General features: G+C 52.6%; 1 protein-coding gene across 4 annotated transcripts in view; it reads right to left on the bottom strand.

The window, feature by feature from the left end:
* OLFM2 (olfactomedin 2) overlaps window positions 1–21,637 on the bottom strand; it is a 59,483-nt gene that overhangs the window by 2,274 nt on the left and 35,572 nt on the right. For all 4 annotated transcript variants that reach the window (XM_027050230.2, XM_027050229.2, XM_053219928.1 and 1 more), the window contains 3 exons: window positions 2,433–2,582; window positions 964–1,110; window positions 292–511 (listed from right to left, as the gene is read on the bottom strand). In XM_027050230.2, coding sequence (XP_026906031.1) covers window positions 292–511; window positions 964–1,110; window positions 2,433–2,582 — 517 coding nt within the window. The remainder of the gene's footprint in view (window positions 1–291; window positions 512–963; window positions 1,111–2,432; window positions 2,583–21,637) is intronic.

Below are 21,637 nucleotides of genomic sequence, written 5' to 3'. Positions count from 1 at the left end.
AGAGGCAGGGCAAGGACGGTGCGGTTCGATCAAACCGGGAAGAGCTGGGACCAGGGCTGAGGGAGGATCCAGAAATCTGGTCCCAAGATGGAGTCAGGTTGAGGGTAAGAGACTGGAAGTCAAGAGTCAGGGCCATTTCCAGTTTCTGGGTCTATTTTGGGCCTTGGGTAGGGAAGTCAAAGGTCAAAGTTCAGAAGTTGGAGGTCAAAACCGTGTCCAGCTTCTGGGCACACGGGTGGCATTAGGGTTGGGCGTGCAAGTCAGGGGTCAAAGTCAAGGGTCAAGGCATACCCAGCTTCTGGGCGCAGGCATGGAGCCTGGCCTCCAGGGCCATCACCCGCCGCTGCAAGTCCTCGTAGCCGTAGGCGCCCATCTCCTCCTGGATGGCAGCAAGGCTGCTGGAGAGATTCCGCACTTCCTCCCGCAGGCGCACGATGGTCCGCGTGTCCGCCTTGTACTGCTCCAGGACTGAGCTCAAGGGCAGCAGCTCCGACATCCTGTCCTTCAGTTCCTGCCCGCCAACACGGAACCCTCACTGATCCTAGCCCCTGACCTTTGACCCAGGCCTGACCCCAACCTTTGACCCATAGCTTCACGCCTTATTTATTTTTTTTTTGAGAGAGAGAGAGAGAGCTCACATGCATGAGCAGGGGAGCGACAGAGAGGAAAAGAGAGAGAATCCCAAGAAGGCTCCACGCCATCAGCACAGAGCCCGATGCGGGGCTCGAACTCACAAAACGAGATCATGTCCTGAGCCGAGAGTCGGACACTTAACCAAATGAGCCACCCAGGCGCCCCCTCACCCCTTATCTTTGATGCACCCCTGGCTCTTGACATTTGGTCCCTACTAGACCCTAGATCCCAGCCTACCCTTGGTCCTCCTCAGACATGACTACTCTCAGAAGTAATGGGCACTGATCCCAATTCTTTCCTCGGCTCCTGAGCTGACCCAGAAGGACCCACCTGGAAGCTCTTGGCCGAGAGGGACCCATCGGCCGCCCGGAGTCGTGCGTCCAGGCTTCGCATGAGGGTCTCCATGCTGCGCACGTACTGGAGGTCACGGTACGTCCGCAGCTCAAGGACCTCCATGGACTGGGAGACGTTCTGGACCTAGGAGCTTGGGAGGGTTAGGGAGAGCCAGACTCCTGCCCTCCCCGCCCCCCTGAGATGCCACAGACCGGGCCTGATGGAGCCAGAGGCCAAACACCCAGCCAACCGCCTCCCCTGCTCTTACCGGCAACCTCCCAATGACACACCCAGGCGATCTGTCAGCTCCCACCTCTCTCCCCTGCCTCCCTGCCTCCCGGTCTCCCTGCTTGCACTGTGGCCCCCAGCAGTCAGTTCTTCACACGGCAGCCAGAGGGAGCTTTGCGAAAGGAACACGGGATCACCCTCCCCTGCAGGCCCTGCGGGCTGGTCCCCCCTCCTCACCTGCCTCCTCTTCATGTCCTCCCACTGCGGCCACCAGCCCCCTTTCCTCTCACAGACTCCAGCTCCAGTCCTCTGCCTCCTTCAGGTGGGGTCCTCACAGGCAGGCCCCGCGTCTAGCTTGTCCACAGCTAAATCAGCGGGGCCCGGTGCTGGCCTAAACTAGACGCTCAGCAAGTACTTTCCAGCTTCCCTTGCCCCAGCCTCTCCTAACCCAGAGTGAGGACCCCCAGCTCCCACTTCTCCCTGCCTAAGGTGAACTCAGAGATGATCCTGGCTGCTTGTCACAACACACACTATCCTGAACCCCTTGTTCACATGACACTTGGAAGGTCTCAGAAACCTAACGGCCTGACGCCCACCCCGACGCCACAGAACGTTTTTAGAGCCATCGTCAACAATCAGGGGATGCCACACGGATGTCCCAAACTGGCTGGGAGGGCAGTTCCGGTGTCGCGGGCAGGGCCAGGATCCTGCAGGGTTAGTGGCCGGGAGACTCCAGGGCTGACCAGGGTCTCTTCCGTTCTCTACGAAACCCTCAGCTTCCTCGTCTATAGGGTGATGACGAGAGGTAGCTGGTCCCTTTCAACACTGACATCGGAGCTGACTAGTGAGCAGTTCAGCTGGATACTATCAAGGGACAGCAGTCAGTCCCTAAAGGGCATCAGAGCATCCTGGGGGCGGGGGAGGTTGAATGGGGACTGTTTTATATCAGCCCCAATCACAAGGGGATGGAATCTTACATAAACCTCTTGGGGTTGGAGGGTGAGACCCCTCCCCAAGGGACACACAAGACACTTTTTAGCAGGCGAGTCTGGTGACTCGGATGCTGCCTCCCCACACAACGCTCAGCTTCGCCTCCAAAGAAGAAAATATCCACCTGGAGGGCAGCCAGGTTATCCACCAGCTCTGAACAATCTGGATGGCTGGATCTGGCCCCGGCTGACCTGGACGGGGGCCGAGGGCAGGGTGGGACCCGAGCGCTTTTCACGGTCTGCTCTTACCTTCCCCATCAGCTGCCGCAGCTCCCGGCTCCGGCCATCGCGGGAGCAGGTGCTCTGCGCGGGGATCACAGCCGTGCAGATGCATTTCCCGTCGGGCGCCTGGGCCGAGGTGTAGAGCTGCCAGCCCTCCTCGGGGCTCTGGAAGAGGGTCTGCAGGGAAGTCGGGGGGTCAGAGAGCAGGAGCCCGATAGGGGATTCCCCCGGCCCATGCTGGGGGAGAAAGGGGACCCAGGGAAACGACAGATGCCCTGGAATGTGCTGGACCACGTGCTGAGTGCCTGGTGCATGTGATCTCAATCCCTCCTCAAGGAAACCCATTTGCCAGATGATGAGACAGGTATGGGGGGGGGGCGGGGGCGGTTCAGGAACGCGGCAAGGAGTTGTGGGATTCGAGCCCTTCCACAAGACAGGAATTCATCCTCGCACACGTGTTCGCATACACACAGCACTGCCTCCATAACCGTCAGTGGGACGCAGACCCACTTGTACTGATCCCCAAACCTGGAGCTCCCTCTCTGCTTTCCCAGCCCACTGTGACACACGGACTCTGGATATACTGTTGTCATCCCCACCCTCCACCCCTGCTCCTGAGAAGCCCAGATAAGGTAATAGCGAGAGGGTGACAGAATCCTCACAAAGACTTCCAAGCCCTTGAATAGAAGGCATCACTTCAGACTCCTAAATTAAACTTCAGGTCGGGGCGCCTGGGTGGCTCAGTCGGCTAAGCGTCCGACTTCACTCAGGTCATGATCTCGCGGTCCATGAGTTCGAGCCCTGCGTCGGGCTCTGTGCTGACTGCTCAGAGCCTGGAGCCTGCTTCGGATTTGGTGTTCCCTCTCTCTCTTGCCCCTCCCCCGCTCCTGCTCTGTCTCTCTCTCTCTCTCTGTGTCTCAAAAACAAAATAAAAAAACGTTCAAAAAATTTTTTTAAAAAACGGAAAAAAAATAAAAAATGAATTTCAGGTCAATTTATGATGCTCATATAATTCAGGGATCAGGCACGGCTGTGTTTCCTGAGCCATGCTCCTTCAGAACACTAGCAATCTTTCCAGGCGTGCTCAGTGATCAAATAAATCTGTGCGTTGCTCCGTGAAAGGTGTTCCTTTGGTGCAGGACTTATCAGAGCCTTTGAAATGCTAATGTGCTTCAGGGAACTACAAAATTTTCTACACTTATTAGAAAATACCTAGTGAGTGCCTATTTTATGCCTGGCATAGGGTCTGGGATAGGGCTAGGAAAAGAGGGGTAAAGAAAACATATCTGGCCCGTTGTCCATGGATGGAGGAAACAGACATCAAACATGAAAATCCACGGATACTTCTGGAACCATTCACTGCAGTCAATGCTCCAAAGAAAGTGCAGGGAGTAACGGGGGTCTTTGTCAGGCTGGGATTTCAGAGGAGGTACCTCAGAGAAGGGACATTCAGAGTGAGCCAGGGGAAAACGAAAGGACAGGGGACACTTTTGACACCACAAATTCAAATCAATATCCGGACGTGTTTGAGCAACAGCGTTCGAAAAGAAGTGAGTGATCACAGGATGGAACATGGTGGCTCCCAGATCAGGCCCCCTGGAGTTTCACCAGAACATACCAGACTTAGTCACAAGCCCCAATCTTTTTGTTTTCATCAGGGAAGTACGGTCTCCTTTGTTCGACCAAACACTTGTTAAGCTCTTACTGTGTGTCAGGCTCCATTCTGGATACTGAAAACACAGCAGTAAACAAAATGCCCAAACACAAAAGCTCTTCTAGGAGCTTACATTAGACAAAGACAGAAATAGGCAAGTAAATGCCAAATATTTAAAGGGTGACGAGTGCCATACAGGGAATCTGCAATGTCAGGGTGGCTCCAACAACGTGTCATTTGAGTCAAGACCTGAAGCCGGTGAGGGATGAGCCATGCAGATATCTCAGGAAGGAGGTTCCAGGCAGAGATCAGAACAAGTGCAAAGGCCCTGAGGCACGGCCATGCCTGGTAGGTTCGGGGCACACGGAAAAGGCTGGCGTGGCTGAAGCAGAGTGCGAAAGGTGGTGAGTAGGGGGGTGAGAGCAGGGAGGGGGCAGGACCGCATCTTCAGGACCTGTGGGTTGGTGGGGAAGACTTTGGTTTTTCCTCTGAGTGAGGTGGGAGCCACAGAGGGTTCTGAACGAGGAGGGATGTCACCTGACTCAGGTGTTCACGGGTGGTTGGGGGGGGGGGGCTGGTTGCTGGGGACAGACAGGGGGGCCAGGGCAGAAGACCAGGGCAAATGACACTGCATCGGTCCCGGCGAACAAGGATGGGTGGTAGCCGTAGAGGTGGGAAATGAAAGACTGTGGTCCTATCCAGGATGCGTTCCTACATACCCGGAAAAAGTCCTCATAAAACCCCAGTGTTTTACAGAGAAACAAAGCCTCACAATAATTGTTCATTTGGACAGCGGTTAACTGATCGCCCCACAGAAGCTGTTCCCACGAGCCGTAGCAGAGATAAGCCAGACCGTGAGTTACGAGCAATCTTGGAGACACCAGCTAATAGCCCACCTTTTTCTCTCCCACTCAGTGAAGTCTTTTTTTTTTTTTTAAAGCTTATTGTAAAGTGAGCGACTGATGTAATTGTACAGATGAGCCTGACTCCCCCACTAATTTACAAGAAAAGTAAGCCATTCATAAACACCATCTGAAATGATTGTAATTAGATATTCTTTGTGCCTTATTTATGTACACGCTTTTTGAAGTTGGGGGGGTCCCCCTTTTTGAATGTTTATTTAGTTTAAAATTTTTTAAATGTTAATTTATTTTTTAAGAGAGAGACAGAGAGCAGGCAGGGGAGGGGCAGAGAGAGAGGGAGACACAGAATCCGAAGCGGGCTCCAGGCTCTGAGCTGTCAGCACAGAGCCCGATGCGGGGCTCAAACCCACGAACCACGAGATCATGACCTGAGCCAAAGTCAGATGCTTAAGCGACTGAGCCACCCAGGCGCCCCTGGGGGGAATCCCCCTTTTTAACAGTCCACGCCTCCCCCATGGAGCAGTGAAGTCACCCAGCCTTCCTTGCATGCAGGTATGATTGGGGGGGGGGGGCGGGAAGCCAACACTCAAGCCTCCCAGGCCTTAACTACAGAAACACCAGAATCCCCCACTGCAAAGGCTTCCTCTGTATGTAAGTCCCAGCCTGCTCTGCCTTTGTACTGGGCAAGCCCCTCCCACCCAGCAGTCCCCAACGAGTCCACACATAGGAGCCAGTGATAGAGACCAGTAGCCCTCTGGCCTGTCCCGTAGGAGAGCTCTGAGATGCATGCCGCAGGCAACTTTCCAGGGCTGTGTCCCAGGTGCCCACGGGGACACCCTGTTCCTTAGCTCACCCTGCATGGGAGTCCTTCACTTCCCGGCTCACTTCTACTGGTTCCTCCCGGTATCACCCCCCAGGTGGATACTTAACGCTCAACTCCTCCCCACCAGCTCTGCTTCTGCAGGGAGCCTGACCTAGGACCGGAAGGGCGGTCCAAGAACACCTTGTCCCTTGGTTCCAGGAGAATGTGAAACTAGCCTTGTCTCCTTTCATGACAAGTCTAGTTCTTTACAATGAAACAAGAAAAGGAAGGAAGGAAGGAAGGAAGGAAGGAAGGACGGACTTGAGACTAAGCACCCCCATCCATGTTCCCCTGGCTCTGATCCCCAAGCCATTTGGACAACACCCCCCTCCTAAGATTCTCATTTGTGCAGAGACAAAGCAGCCGGTTCAACATAATTAACATCTCCTTTCTGCAATTCCTAGTGTGTCCTTTGAAGCAAACAAGCCATTTTCTCTCAACATATGAAATACTGAATTCTAAAAGAGAAGCAAGATTTAAGTGGCAAGGAGGGAAGGCCTCCACGGCTTTCCTAAAATAATTGTCTGCGCTGGACGCACCTCGCTGAAATGTTCTCTGCAGCAATGTAATTAAATGCCTGAGGCTCGGCTGCCAAATCTCTGCAGAGCAGAGACCCGGACTTTTGCCTGGCGGGTTCAAGTTCAAATACGCAGTCAAGTTCATGTCCCCGGGACCCACTGGAGTCCTGGAAGGCTCCTTGTTTGAGAGTCCGCATGCCAGCTCTCTCAGACTGGGTTTAGCTCAGAACCTCGGTCATGAACTTGTGGAGGGCACCGTCGTAGGGGTAGAGAAGGGCCTGCCCTAAGAAAAATGCTTATAACAGCAGGTGTGTGAGCCCAGGAACCGTCCAGGTACAGAAACCTCCAGTCAGGCGGCCTGTCTCACCACTGCGGGGGCAAATGTACTGGAGAAGCCAGCTGCTCTCTTGGCCGAGCTGCTGGTACTGAGTTTAATATTCCTGCTAATGGGCTCTAAGCGGGTAAGCTATGCGCTCAAGTAGCCGCTTCTCAAATCGTCTTTTCTGGCTGCGATTTTTTCAAATACTTTCACCAAGGATGCTGCGCCCCAATTAAAGCAGGAGTCCCCCGTGACAGGTCCAGGATTGACACGCAGGAAAAATTCCTCTCGCTGTCACACCCTGGCTCATCATCGCGGCCTACGGCTCTGCCACTTACATCTTGGTTCAAAAACAATTCCTGGCTCTTCCAGGGGCAGAAGGATCGCTTACAGGATCCCGGGCCAGCCATCCGTGGAGCACTGGCTACCGGGGTTTACCCAACAGGAACAGAGCTAGCGGCTGCCTCTTAATAAGACAAGGATATTATTGCATTTGAGGCTGGGTAATTTAATCAGGAGGCAGAAGTGGCTTGGGGCATATATATTTATTTGTACCCTGCCTTGTTCCAGAGAGGGCTGCAAGTGGTTTACGAGGGTATGTAAACCACCACACGATAGCTCCAATTAGGAGAGTAGGAATTAGATGTTTCTGGAGGGCCGTCTGCCAATCCAGAGCGACAGCCTCCAGGTTTCTCCTTGTGTATGTAACCCAGCCAATCCGAGTCTAAGAATGTGGCCCAGGGAAACCGTGTGGACAAGCACATGACTGCTGCAACGATGCTCATTAAAGCGCTGTTTAAAATTGGACACCTAGAATCTTCTCCCTGCAGCTCTTTGACGGCAGGGGGCTTGATTTCAAAACGTAAGGTGTATGCGCAGGAGGGAATACTATGCAGCCGTGAAAATAGGAGATCAGCGGGGATTTTTATCGTCATCTTCAGATTGATTTTATCTTCTAAGTTTCCTACAGTGAGCACATATTGGTCTTGGAAAGATTTTTCAACCTCCTCCCCCCCACCCCCCCTTTTCTTTTTTTTTTGCAACGGAGACGAGGAGGAAAGAGAAAAGTGGGGAGGTAGACAGAGCCAAAAATTAGGCTAAGAAAAACTCATCCCTTTAAAACCCGAACAGCCAGCATATGGTCAAGCCATAAATTTGGCTCTAGGTTCCTTAGCAGCCAGATCAAAAAGGGAAAGCTGGTCATTTATGCGGTTCCCAGTGTCCTGAAACAAAAGCACACCAGCTGCTTAGCAGCGAGCTTAACTATTTTCGGTCTCAAGAACAGGCAAGGATCTCTCCCACGATCCTCCCAAAAAGGAGTCCCTGTGATGGCACCAGGATCTTTCCAGACAACATTCTTACACTGGGGAGGAGCGGGGGGGGGGGGGGGCAAAATAGGTGAAGGGATTAAGAGGCACAAACTTGCCGTTTTAAAATAAATAAGTCACAGGGATGAAAAGTACAGCACAGGGAATGTAGTCAATATATTGGAACAACGTTGGACGGGGACAGATGGGGACTACACTTCTCGGGGTGAGCACTGCATAATGTATAGAATCATCAGATCGCTTTGTTGCACACCTGAAACTAATATCACATTGCATATTTTTCCAGTTAAAAAACCTCACGACAGGGGCGCCCGGCTGGCTCAGTCCATGGAGCATGCAACTTTTGATCTCGGGGTTGTGAGTTCGAGCCCCGTGTTGGGTGTAGAGATTACTTAAAAAAATATAAAATCTTAAAAAAGAACAAAAGAAAACAAAACTTATCCAGAAACAGCTCATTTCCTTTGGCTGTTTCTTACTCCCACTCGGGTGGTAGAGAAGAGCCCGGTGGTTGACCGCAGAGTCCGGGGGTCAGGCTGCCTGGGTCTATGTCCTGACTCGGCCACTCGCTTGTTGTCTGGCCTGGGCAAGTCATTTAACCTCTGTTAAATGCACAGCCTCTGTTTCCTCATCTGGAAAATGGACACGGTAATTGTACCTACCTCATAGGGCTCGTGGGAAGCAAGAATGAATTAATGCTTTTTGTGCGAGCAACTGGTAACAGTCATCGGCACGTAGTAAGTGCTATGTGTTTGCCCTTATTATTATTACCCTCATGACTCTAAAGCCAATTTGCTAGCTTCCTGAAGTCAAAATGGTCTGACCTTGATGCAGGCACTGAACCGAGATGATCCGGAAGAACTCGGGAGAGTCCCGTGGAGCTGGGGCGGAGGCTGCAGGATGATGAAGAGTTGAAAGGCCGATGTTGGAGAGGAGTGAGCCTCATGGAAGATGGGCAGAGACACTTGCCCCGTCCTCGTCCCCATGTGGCTCAGTCGGCCCCCTGTCCTGGAGCATCTCCTACGCCAGCAAGCAACAAGGTGACACGGCCGTTGTCTCTGGCCCGTCCTCTGGTCTTGCCCGAACACCCTGCTTTTCCCGCCTCCAGGCCTTCGCCCTGGCGGGACCCTCTGCCATCAACACTCTTGCCCCATCTCACAGCCGGGCTAACTCTTCCTGTTCCTGGGACTGTTGCATAAATGTCTCTTCCAAAAGCAGTCTCGCTGTCCCTGCCCCATGTCACCGACCTCTCAAGGCATCCTGGGCTGGCTTTCCCTAACATTTCTGCTTCTTACTCTATGTCAAGATCGTTCTAGGGACTTTGTAAGTAGGTGACCAGCAGGCACTGCCGTTCTCTGCCTTTGGTAAGGGGAAGAAACTGGGGCAGAGGGTTCAAATCTCTTCCCCAGAGCATCACAGTCTCTTGTACCGTCCTGGGCTTCAAACGCAGGCCATCTGACTCCACGGTCTACACCTCCACGTCGCACCTTCTCAGTCCTCCTTCAGAACCTGAGCCCGATGGCCATTAGGACCTCACGGGCGTGACCACTAACCCAAAGCCTGCCTCTGCCCCTGCACGGGAACCAGCATGGGGGTGGGGAATTCTGTCTGCTTTGTCATCAACTGCATCCCCCGGGCCTGCCACACTGAATGTTCGTTGGATAGTCGGATAGTGGTTGGCCAGCGGGACAGAGAGCAAACTTCTTGATAGGTCCACCATCCATTCCCCCTTCTGCCACCAAACTAGCTTCCGTCTGTCCTAGGGAGGGATCAGGGGTCTTGTGATGTCAGGCTGGAGAGAGACACCGGGCAGGCTCAGAAGCAGGCATGGCTTCTCCCTGACGGCCGCGATGGCAGAAGGGCCGTGATGAATAATCAGGGACATGCCTGTCTGCCACGTCTGAGCCATGACAGGGGCCACGTCCCTTTGGAGGGCTTGAGATAATAGCAGACTGCTCCTGTCAGACCCCGAGGTATTGGGCAAATGCCCCCCCGAGTGATAAGCGTGACAGGTGTTAAGGACATTATCAGCTCACCTATGCCAACTGGGTCTCCGCAGCCTAAGCAGCTGGGGCTTTGCCGGTGACAGCCTGTGGCTGGTGGTGACTATGAGCTCATTCATTCATTCACTCATTCTCAATGCAGTTAACCCGCCTTGTCCTGAGAGGCTATCCAAGCCGGCAGCACAGCACAACCTCTTACCCTCGGAAGGCCCCCAAGCCTTGGCAGGAGGCCCTCAGCACCCCTGGAGCCCCTGTCAAGCCAGGACTTATGTTCCAGGACGTCTTGGGCTCGGCCATCATAGTGCCAGTGTGGACCAATGATCAATGACATAGACTTTCTTGGGAAATACAGGAAGAGACACAGGTCTCTCCGTTCGACTGACCTCCCCCACTCAAGTCCAAGGAAGGCTTGCATTGTGCAAGTATTTACAAACTCAGCCCCTTCCCTCCGAGTGTGGCCCAGACTGTGCCAGAACCACCATGAATCCCTGCAGACAGTCCTAAAAGTAGGGCTTATGGACAGAGGTTTGCATCAAGGCTACAAATTCTCATACAAGGGTCATGCCAGTCATCAGAGAAGCTTGCTTTGAGAAACTGTAAGTCCCTTCCACCCCGCCCCCAACACTCAAGAACACCGTAGTTGAAGAGAGCTTTCTGGGAGGGAACCAACTCCCTCCTAAGCCTGCTGAGTTTCACAGGCCTCCTTTCAGATCCTCAATGACTCCTGAGTCTTTATCACCCCAGGGCCTTTGAACTTGCTGCCCACTGCACAGTTGTTCAGGTGAGCCATGATGAGAGCTTTCCCCAGGGTAGATGTCATGGGGACAGACAAGTCACAGCTCACAGGATTTGCTGAGGGTGGAAGGAAAATGGGGAGCCGAACAACAGGGTGGGTGGTGGGGGTGTCATTTACTGAGATGGAGAAGGCTGGAGAAGGGGGTCTGTGGCAGGGGGAGGGGCAGATGGGGGGTGGCAATCAAGAGTCTGGTCTGAGATGTGCATTTGGATGCTGGCTGTAGAGAGACGGGATTTATATCGTGGAATGGATGAAGGAGAGGAGCAGCCACTGAGGTTTCATAGTTTATTTAACTCTTGTAGAGCGTGCCCTTTGCTATGGGCTGAACGTCTCTCTGTCTCCCTAAAATTCATATGTTGAAACCTAACCCCCAGTGTGAAGGTATTGGAAGGTGAGCCCTATGGGAGGGAGATTGGTACCCTGATAAGAGACCCCAGAGAGTTCCCTTATCCCTCCCACTACGTGAAGATGCTGTCTATGAGCCAGGAATCTGGCTCTCATTAGACACTGAATCCGCCGGCACCTTGATGGACTTCCCAGCCTCCAGAACTGGGACAAGTAACTGTTCGTTGCTTAAGCCCCGCATCTATACTACCTGTGTTATACAGCCTGGACAGACTAAGACATTCGTCTAAGCTGCTTTACAAAAATGAAGTCCTTATAGCCTCCCCTCATGCAATGAGGTGGGCACCAACACCAGATCCATTTTACAGATGGAACAACTGAGGCACAGAGAGGAAAGTCAGATGTCCAAACTCACAGGGCTGGTAAGTATCCAAGCTCGCATCTGGATGCTGGCCTCTCAGACTCTCAAATACTTGCTTAGTCACTATGCTCAGGGAAGAAAAGTCTCTCCCTCCATAGAAGCTTGGCCTCAAGACTTATACCTCTGATCCATTCTCCCCAGAGAAGCCAGAGCTGGCTTTCAACAGGTCACCTCCACATTGAACCCTGCATAGCTCCAGGTGCCCTCCATATAAAGCTAGTCACTAGTCCTGCCCCGTCAAGCCTGGATGAATTCTCAGCCTCCCCTGAGTTTTTGTGAGTTCTTAAGCAGATCACTTGGCCTCTGTCATTTGTAAAATGGAGATTAAAAATGTCCTCTGACCCTTGAGTGCATGCATGTGCGCACACACACACACACACACACACACAAACACACTTAAGCGTAAGCTGCTTGATGACTGCCCCTGCTCTGTATGGTTGGGAACTACATTTCCCACACTGCCTTGCCCTCTGGCTTCCAGGAAGATGCAGCCAATGGAAGGAATTCATGGATGATCTGAGGGCGGGACAAAGGGATAAGCAGGGGTATTTTCCCCCTTGCTGCCTCCTGTGTTATAGCCATAGCTACATCTCCTCTGTGGCTTAAGCTTCCACCAACAGTTCCACTCCCAAGCTCTGTTTGTATCACCTTTTCTACTTGACGTCAAGTCCTGGGGGATAGAGGCTGTCTGCTGTTGTTAATCTCTGGGTTTCATCTCCATCCCTTGTTTAGTTTCGTATCTCTTGCACCATGTTTGTAAACAATTCCCCATATTAAAATCCATAAAATCCCTCAAAGATTTGTTTCTTCAGTCAGACCCTGAAGAGAATAATAGCTGCTCAGTTAATACATGTAATACAGTTAGTACATGTTAATACAGGCAGCCATAGAGTTTTACAACACAGGCTGCTTCAGTCCAAATTCTGATCTGTTCCTTTTTGTGTGGCTTGGGGCAAGTAGCCCAATCCTTCTGTGCCTTCCTTAACCTCTCTGCTTTCTCATCTAAACACTGTGATCATAAAAGCCAGGCCTCACACAGTTGTCATCAGGACAAGGAGTTAGTACATGTCAAGAGTCAACCACAGTGCCTGGCGTATAGTGTGTGCCCACTCGGTAGGACCTTTTATATCAACCCACAGAACCAGCAATGTTCTAGAATAGTTCCATGTCCCCTGCTGACTTATTTTTAATTTTTTTTTAGTTTGGAATAATGTTAGATTGACAGCAAAGTTGTGAACATAGGACAGACAGCTTCCATATGCCCGCCACCCACCCAATTCCCCCCAATGCTAACCTTTTACATACCCACGGTACACCTGTCACAACGAAGGAAACAACCCTGGTGCGTCACTACAACTAAACTCCAGGCTTTATCGGATTTCCCTAGTTTTTCCATTCCTGTCCTTTTTCTGGCCCAGAGTCTCACGTTGTATTTAGTTATCACAGCTCCTTCATCTCCTCCGTTCTGTGATAGTTTCTCGGTCTTTCCCTGTTTCTCAGGACCTTGCCAGTTTTGAGGACTAGTGGTCAAGGACTTTGCACATGCCCCTGTGCTTTGAAGGGCAGAAACCGGGTCCTGATTTCTCCCTGTGGTTTCCTGGCACACTGCCCGATGCCTGGCACACAGTAGCTGCTTCACAGACACTTCCTAAATGAATGAATACATGAATGGCAATCATTTCTTTATTCTCCCACACCCCATGTTCTGTAGGCATCCCTGCCAGAGGCTAGATGTAGAAAAGTTCAGAGCGAAATAAAAGCTCTTCTCTCTTCAGAAGGGTTCCTTTTTGATCCTTTCTTTGTAGACATCAAGGATCTATTTCTTTAATATTTAGGGGGTTTTGTACCAAATAGAAGCGGCTACATTTGCATCAGATGTCTCGTTTTTCAAGGCAAGTGAGAGAGATCTTTACAGCAGGATGGGTTTCTTCCTTCCCAGATCTGTCACTCGATTTCTCTGCTTCTCCCTCCCCAGCTTTTGGGCCTCTGGCAGGGGCAGGGTGGGGGGTTGGGGCGAATCATCCACACTTTGATGTCCTCTCGGTCCCAGACCCAGGAAGCTTAATTAGAATCTCACAGGTGGCTAGGTGGCTCAGTCAGTTAAGCGGCTGACTTCGGCTCAGATCACGATCTCACGGTTCCGTGAGTTCGAGCTTTACGTTGGGCTCTGTGCTGACAGTTCGGAGCCTGGAGCCTGCTTCAGATTCTGTGTCTTCCTTTCTCTCTGTATCCCTCCCCCTCTCACGCTCTGTCTCTCTCTCTCAAAAGTAAATGGAGAAACATTAAAAAAAAAAAAAAAAAAAAAAACAGCTCACAAAGTTGCCGAGACTGAGCCAGCCTCAGGAGCTGGTGCGGGAGGCTGGCTGGTGATGGAGACGAATTAGAAGCTTTCTTTCCCATCCCTCTGAACGGTTCAATATTTGCCATGGGGACCCAGGGGCCTGCCTTTGGGTACACAGAGCATGCCCCTCTTCTAACATTAGCAGGGCAGAGATGGGAATTCCCTTTAACCGCCCAGGCCTGGGGGTCTGACTGCTTTTTATTCCTCAGCCCTGGCAGGCCAAGCTGGAAGCAGGGATGGGAGAAGAATGCCCCCATCGAGGTCATTTCCCCACCACCACAGCCCCTGCTGCTGGAAGACACTGGCTGGGGTTTAATCTTCTCGCCTGAAGTTTGTCAGAAGTAAAAATGAGCCTGGGTGAGCTTTTCCGACACTTCCCTCGACTTACAGGAATTCAATTTCTGGACTGGGCATAAATTTGCAGCCATCAGCGCCCGCGGCGGGGGCTGGGGCTCGGCATATTGGCCGGGGATGGATTTCTGAAATCAATCCGTCGGCGCGTGGAAAAGGTCGTCGTGGGGGAAATTTATCTTCCGTGGCTGGCTGAGACATTTCGTGCCACCGCCAGGGACGCCCCTGCACAAAATGGAGGTGTTTGCTGTGAGGCTCCCAGGTGGGGGCTGGAGGGAGGAAACCTTGAAGGCTGGAGAGCGTGGCCGGGAGGTGACAAGGGACCAACCTGCCAGCTAATAACTCACAGGGGCAGCCAGGTGCCGGGAATGCCTGAAAACCCAGTTCCACGGGCTCCGTGTATGTCCCTGCAGGCGGCAAGTTAATGCGGGGTTCAGACCCTTTGTCATTTGGTTGCATCTCTGACACACATTCCGGGGTTTCAAAGAAGTGAGTCGCAAAGGCATTCGATTCCTCCAGCCAAAGTGAGGCCACAGAACATAGTCGTTGAAGGCTCTGACTCTGGAGCCGGTCACTTGAGTAGAAGTTCCAGCTTTGTTGCGTGACCTTGGGCACGTGACTCAACCACCCCGAGCTCCCATTTCCCCATCTGTAATATGGGGTTAAGAATAGCAGTGATGTGGGCGCCTGGGCGTCTCAGTCGGTTAAGCATCTGACTCTTGGTTTGGGCTCAGGTCATGATCTCACGGCTCGTGAGTTCCAGCCCCTCATCAGGCTCTGTGCTGGCAGTGTGGAGCCTGCTTGGGATTCTCTCCCTCTCTCTCTGCCCCGCCCCTGCCTGCTCTTTCTCTCTCTCTCTCTCAAAATAAACTTAAAAGAAAAGAATGGTAGTGATGTTATTGAGATTGTTGTTAATATATTTGAATGGCTTAGCACAGGCAATGTAATACACGAGTGCAATAAAATTGATCAGAGAATAAAAATAAGCGAATAGGTGCTGACAGGGAACACAAAAAGGCAGCTCAGTATCTGGGGACCAGACAGTCTGCATTTAAATCCTGGCCCTGTGTTACCTTGGGCAAGTTACTTACCCTCTCTGAGCCTCAGTCTGTCTACCTCTCAAAGGGGAGGGAGGTGATGACAATGTTGGTGTTTTGAGGGGTAAGTGAGCTAAAATATTTGAGAGACAAGTGAAGGGGCGATTATAAAACAGTTTGGCGAGTGCCATGCTGGGGGCAGTACAGGGTGCTGTAAGCAGAGGCTGGTTGGCTATGGAGCCCGGTTTTGAGAGTTCAGGGACAGCCTTCTGGAAGAAGCCAAAGCTAAATAGTATGAATGGGCAGGATTCCGCAGGGTGAGTGAGGGGGTTCCAGGCAGAGGGAACAGTGTGGGCAAAGACCCGGAGGGGAGAGAGCAACTGTGCATCCCACCAGTATTTACTGAGCACCTGCTATGTGCTGGGCACGCTGTAGGCACTGGAGACACAGCAGCAAATGGGACAAAGATCCCCACCCTCGTGTCAGTTCCACTCTGGTAGGAAGACGCGTGGCACACTTGAAACTTGTTCAATGAGGGGCCGAAGCTCAAGTTGGGAGGCGGGAGGTGAGCTGGGTGTTCTGCTGGTCTCTCCGGATCCTCTCGCCCCACTCCTCCTTCCTCTCTGTGCTCTGGGAGGCTAACCTCTCCAGCCCTCACCTCCCAGAATCCCCTGCCCTCCAGCATTCAATGGAGCCTGGCCAATGACGGCAGCCACAGGAGACAGGGGGGCAGAGGAGAGAGAGTCTGGGGGGAGGAACACGGTTCAGCCCATAACCATGTGTGAGTAGGGAAAGGATCTGGTCAGGAACATCATGGAGGATGGACTGGCCAGAGCAAGACAGAGAGGCAGAGAAATCCACCAGATGAGCGCATCGGAAGGCTGATTTGGCCCATCGTTGTGAGTTTTCCAGGGCTTTCAAAGAAATGAATCTCAAAGACAGAAAACAGCTCTAGCCGGGAGACACGTCCCCCTCTCAGAGGGGAGGGGGCAGTGACAGCCACCGGGGTCACCGGAGCCCTTTGTTAGCGAGAATGGGCCACTTGAAGGGAAATCGATCCCAGCTAAGTGTCGAGCAGCTGCTCCCAGCCAAAGCTGCCGGAGAGAGGCCCTTTGCCCCTTCTCTTCCAGGTCTGGGATGAGAGCCAGCAGGATCTTGAAGATCGTTCTGCCAGGTGGCCAGTCCCAGAAGAGCCTTCAATCAGCATGCATTGTGGTGTCCATCCCAGCATTCCAGCATCACCTCCAGCCTCGGTACTAACCAGAGACCAGCTCCACATGTAATGATTATTATTGTCATCAGCCTTGCCAGGCACTGCCTGTGTGCCAAGCACTCTACATGCATAATGCTTGCATGAGGAACCCCCCCTCATGCCACTTCCTAGCCATGTGACCCTGAGCAAGTGACTTGAACCTCACTGTGCCTCAGTTTCCCCATCTGTAAAACAGGGCTAACAGTAGCACCCACCTCGTCGGATTTTTGACGTAAATGAGTGCCCGTGTGCACAGCTTCAAACCCTACACAGTGGGGACCGTGTAGGCTCAGCTACTGAGAGTATTGTCCCCATTCATCTCACAACAGCCGTGTGGTGTCAGGCTGTTATAAACTGAAGGTTGGGGAGGAAGAGTCAAGTGGCAGAGACTGCTGTGGAACAGAGGGGGAACAGAGGCCACGCTAGATGGTTCCACGGAGGGAATACGATAGGGCAAGTGTGATACAGAGGAGCCAGAAAGGCTGAAAGAGGAAGTGGGGAAAGCGAAATAATATAAAAAAGAGTAAATGCAAGAAACTTCAGGGTTAGCAGGGGCAAAAGGAGGAGGGGTGTTACCAGAGCCCAGGAGCAGGGACCACCAAGCAGGAATTGTGGTTGCCTGAGTGGATGGCAGCCGGGAGCTGGACCCAGGGACGAGACAAAGCCACCGCCTGAAGCAAAGAAACAGGGGGAGAAATCCTCTGGCTTCTCTCTTCCTCCCACCTCCAACTGCCACCACAGCCTCCCATTGGCTGAACCCAACAGGAAGCCAGTCAGCAAGGGAACTTGGGAGATGTAGTTTTCAGGGGTCAACTGTCCCGCAATACAGAGAACAAAGGAAGGGCAAGGAGCAGATCCAAGGGACACCAGGTAAATAACAAGCCCACAGGACTATGGCCCCATGCTGCCTCTCCCTAAAGTTGTCTTAACTACCAAGCTACAAACTTACAGAGCACTTGCCTAAGTCAACTGTCCCATTTCATGCCCCACAGTAAGTCTGAAGGAACAGTGATAATGCTGAATCCTCCTTGTCCATAGTTAAGAGCTAAGTTTAAAAGTCACCACCTCAGGGAAGCACTCCCTGATTACCTCCTTAAAGAAGCCCTTTTCGGTCCTCATCTCCCTGTCTGGCACTTCTCATGGCAGACACCATGCTATATATAATTTGTTGGCTGGTATGGCTCCTTTCCACGAGGAAGCAAACATACAAGCACAAACACCTCGTATCTTGGTCACTACCATGTCCCCAGTGCCTAGAACAGCACTTGGCACAGAGTAAGTGCTCAATAAATATTTCTACAATTTCTTTTGTTTTTGACAATGCTGCTTCTTTATGTATTAGGTGGTGGAGCTAGAACCACAAACCCAGGTCTGTGGGGTTATACAGATGCTGGTGTTTCTACTCTGTTACTCTCCAACAGGTGACCCTACGACTCTCCCAACTCTGTGCATCTTTCAAGGCTGAGAGCAAACATCGCCACCTCCGGGAAGCTTCTCTGTCCCTGAAGACAGATCAGGGACCCCTCCTGTATGTGCCTCCATCGTTCCCTACCCCTTCCCTCTCACAAGGTTCTTATACTTTATACCTTTCCTTGCCCGGGTGGGTGTGTCTGTGTCCTATTAGGCGGTGCGCTCCGTAAGGGCAGGGCTGGTCTACTTTCCTGCTGTGGGCCCAATACCAGCACAAGCTGGACAGAGTAGGCAGGCCTCATCAGGACGTGAATGAATGAATGAATGAACGAACGGACGAACAAATGCCTCCTGCACACTCCAAGTCTCCCATGGGACCTCTTTCTCCTCCACTCCGCTCACACCTTCTATTCCATTCTCTCGGGCTCACCTCCCTTCTCCTCCTTCCTTCCCAGGATGGATACGAGGGCTCTGGGTTTTGAAGGAGTCACGGGGCCTAAGGCAGTTGAGTGTAGCTTGGAAGCACACATACCTCAGAGCCTAAAAGCCTGAGTTCAAATCCTGGCTCCTCCGCTTGCTAGCTGTGTGGCCTTGGGCAAGTGACTTAACTTCTCTGTGCATCCGCTTCCACATCTGCAAAGTGAGTACAATAGCAGCGTCTTTCGAGAGGACTGTGGGGGAATTAAACGAGCTATTCCGACCTGTTTCGGGGCAGTGCCTCTTCTTCTCAGTTCCTTTCTGCAATTCCCAGGCAAGTCCAGGAAGCAGAAGGCTGAGTCTCCAGCAGTTCATGAATCCAGAAAGGATCTCAGCTGTATCAGGGGAGCCCCAGTGCCAAGTTGGCCTGATTTTCATCCTGAGAGAGCTGAGAACAGACATCCGCACTATGATTGGCATAAATGGCTGGTGCTCCTGTGACCCTGTTCGTTGGAGCCTTGGGGGTACAGGAGATGTTCTTGGGCCTCTGCCCCGATCTCCTCACTGGGCACACCCACCCTGCATATGCTGAGTGGGAGCTCCCAGCTAGCACCTGTGACCTTTTCTGGAGACCTGCCCTTGGCTTTTGGGAGTCACCACACCCTGGAGAGGCACGGGAGGGGTTCCCTACCCCCAGGAGCAGCCAAAACGGAACGGATACCATTGCTACAGTGGTCCAATTTATATTCCAGAGGGACCTCCACCCCCATGGAGCAGGCCGAGCCTGGAAGGTACCTGAGACCCCCATCCCCTGCCCGCTCCTGCTTTCCTCACCCTCCACTCACAATTAATCATATGCTCCAAACTCCCGTCTCAGGTTCTGCTTCTCAGGAACCCAACCTAAGACGGGGCAAACAATGAACATTCAACGTAAGAGGGCATTTACGTGGGTGTCCCTTGCAAGCTCATATTCACACCCAGGCACTAAGTTCTGTCATTGCCACCTACACATGCAATCCGCCTGCCAATCCTGAGAGCGGCTCTCGCTTCGAAATGCATCCCGGATCCTGCCCAGTACAGCCAATCTCCACGGGCAGCCCCCATCGCTCTGCAAGGCTCGCTCTGCTACAATCTGCACATAAAATGTACTACCCCTTGATCCTACATTAAAATGTATCTTGTTTCTTTCGTGTCTCCCCCATGATACCGTCAGTTCCCCAAGGGCAGGGATGTTTATCGCTGTGTTCTCCAACCAGAACAGTGCCTGGGACATAGTACGTGCCCAATAAACATTTCTGGAATTAAAGAACAAATTATTGAATGCATTCACTTAGAGACAGCTTGAATTACCTCTTTCTCTTACAGCTTTACAGTCAGAATCTACTCCCTTCTCTCTTCTCCCCATCTCATCTCCCCAGGGCAGTCGCCTCTGCCTTGGTCCCCCTGCAGCCCCCCTCGCTCCACAGCAGCCAGAGGGTGTCTGTGAGCAGCTGAGTCAGGCCATATGCTTCCTCTGTTCAGAACCCTCCATGGCTCCCACCTCCCCTGAGTAAAAGCCCAAATCCTCACCACTGCCCACAGGGCCCGTCCCCTCCCTGCCCTGTCCCCATACCCCTCTCTCCCCCTCCCTCCCTCTGCTCCAGTCACAGGAGTCTCCTCCCTGTTCCTGCGACACCTCAAGCCCGCTTCTTCTATCTCAAGTCCCAAGACTGGCTATTCCTTTGGAATGTCCTTCCGCCTCCTCCAAATCTTTACTCAAATGTCATTGTTTCCAGAGCCCTTCCCGGACGGCTCCCCCACCAGTCAAAACTATAAGTGTCTCAGCATTACCCACCCCCCTCTCTACCTTACCAACTTCTGACACACTACCTCATCTGTGCGCTGATTTCGTGTGCCATCGTTCTTCCCTCCAGAATGCCAGGCAGGGATGATTTTGATCTGTTTTTGTTCACTGCTGTGTCGCCCGCACCTACAATAGCACCTTACACACAACAGGTACTTGGTATTTGGCTTGTGAGTTTTTTAAATTCCACACGGCCACCCTAGGAGGCAGTGACTCTCAGTGTTCCCCTTACGCAGACGAGGAAACCAAGGCCCAGAGGGAAGCCATGGGAAGGCCCAGGAGCTGGGAGCGTGGGCGTTTCTATGGTGTGTGCGACTGTGTGTGCTGGTCTGAGCCCGAGGGGCTGTATCTGCCTGAATGTGAACACAGGAGGCTGCCCCGGACATGTTCAAGCAGATTTTGCATGTGAGTGTCTGTGTGTGGAAGGGGGGCAGTGGGCCAGACCACAGGCAGGTGCAAACGTGCGTCTGCGTCCTTGCTGTGTGAGTATGTGTGTGTGACAGTGTCCTGGAGGATGTCCTGGAGGATGGAGATTTGTGCACCCATAGCCAGGCGGTGTGCGTGCGTGTGTGGAGGGGTAGCTCTGGGAGGCTTGGCTGGGGTTGGAACTGAACTTAAAGGAAATTGGTGGGTGAGGGAAGAACCCCATCAGCCACAGGCCTGTTATTTATAGACGGATCTTGGTTCATAAATTCCGAATGTTTTTTTTTTTTATCTCTCTCACTGCCAGGCCCCTATAAATATTCATGAGCTTCCTGCCTCGGAATATTTAAGTAGTCGAAAGGAGGAGTGGGTGGACCATGAGGGGAAGGAGAGGGTCTCCCGTGGCATTGGGAGGACACGCGGGTGGGGAGAACGGGGGTCTCTCTGGATTTGCCTTCTCCCCTCCGGGCTCCCCTTCCAAGCTGCAGCTGGCAAGACGGGGAAGGTTCTCAGCCAATACAGAGATCTCCCAATGCCTATTATTATTCTTTCCCAGTGTCTGTGGAAAAATACCGCCCACTCCGGGGGCAGAGAAGGTGTCTGCGCTGTTTTCTCAGCTCTGGCTTGGAAACTCATTACCCTGGGACCCCCAGCTCAGGAGGGAGGGGCAGGCCCCTCAGATGTGCCAGGAGGTAAGGGAGCTCTGCAGGCAAACCACGGGGAGGGCATGTGTGGCCCCCTGCCTGGTCCCAAGGAGAGGGGCGGGTCATAAAGACTGGTCCATACGGGAGGAGATCAAGCGTGCGTATGTGAGTGTGTAACTCTCTAGACGTGTTAGAAACTGGGGCAGTCAATACAACTGTTCACAACTTTCCCGCCTCTTCTCTCTCGGGCCCAGATAGAACCGTGCTTCCCCGGTGTGGCCCCGTGACTCCCTTTAGCCAACGCCGTGTGAGTGTTAGTGACTTCCCGGTGACAGCGTTAAGAGCCAGTGCGTGACCTGGAAGTGCGTGTTGATGAAAAGCCTCTGTCAGCTGGGGTCCCCAGATGAC

Source organism: Acinonyx jubatus, chromosome A2 (genome assembly GCF_027475565.1).
Source record: "Acinonyx jubatus isolate Ajub_Pintada_27869175 chromosome A2, VMU_Ajub_asm_v1.0, whole genome shotgun sequence".
NCBI lineage: Eukaryota > Metazoa > Chordata > Mammalia > Carnivora > Felidae > Acinonyx > Acinonyx jubatus.
Note: the sequence above shows the minus strand (reverse complement) of the source record. Positions and strands in the feature narration are given on the sequence as shown.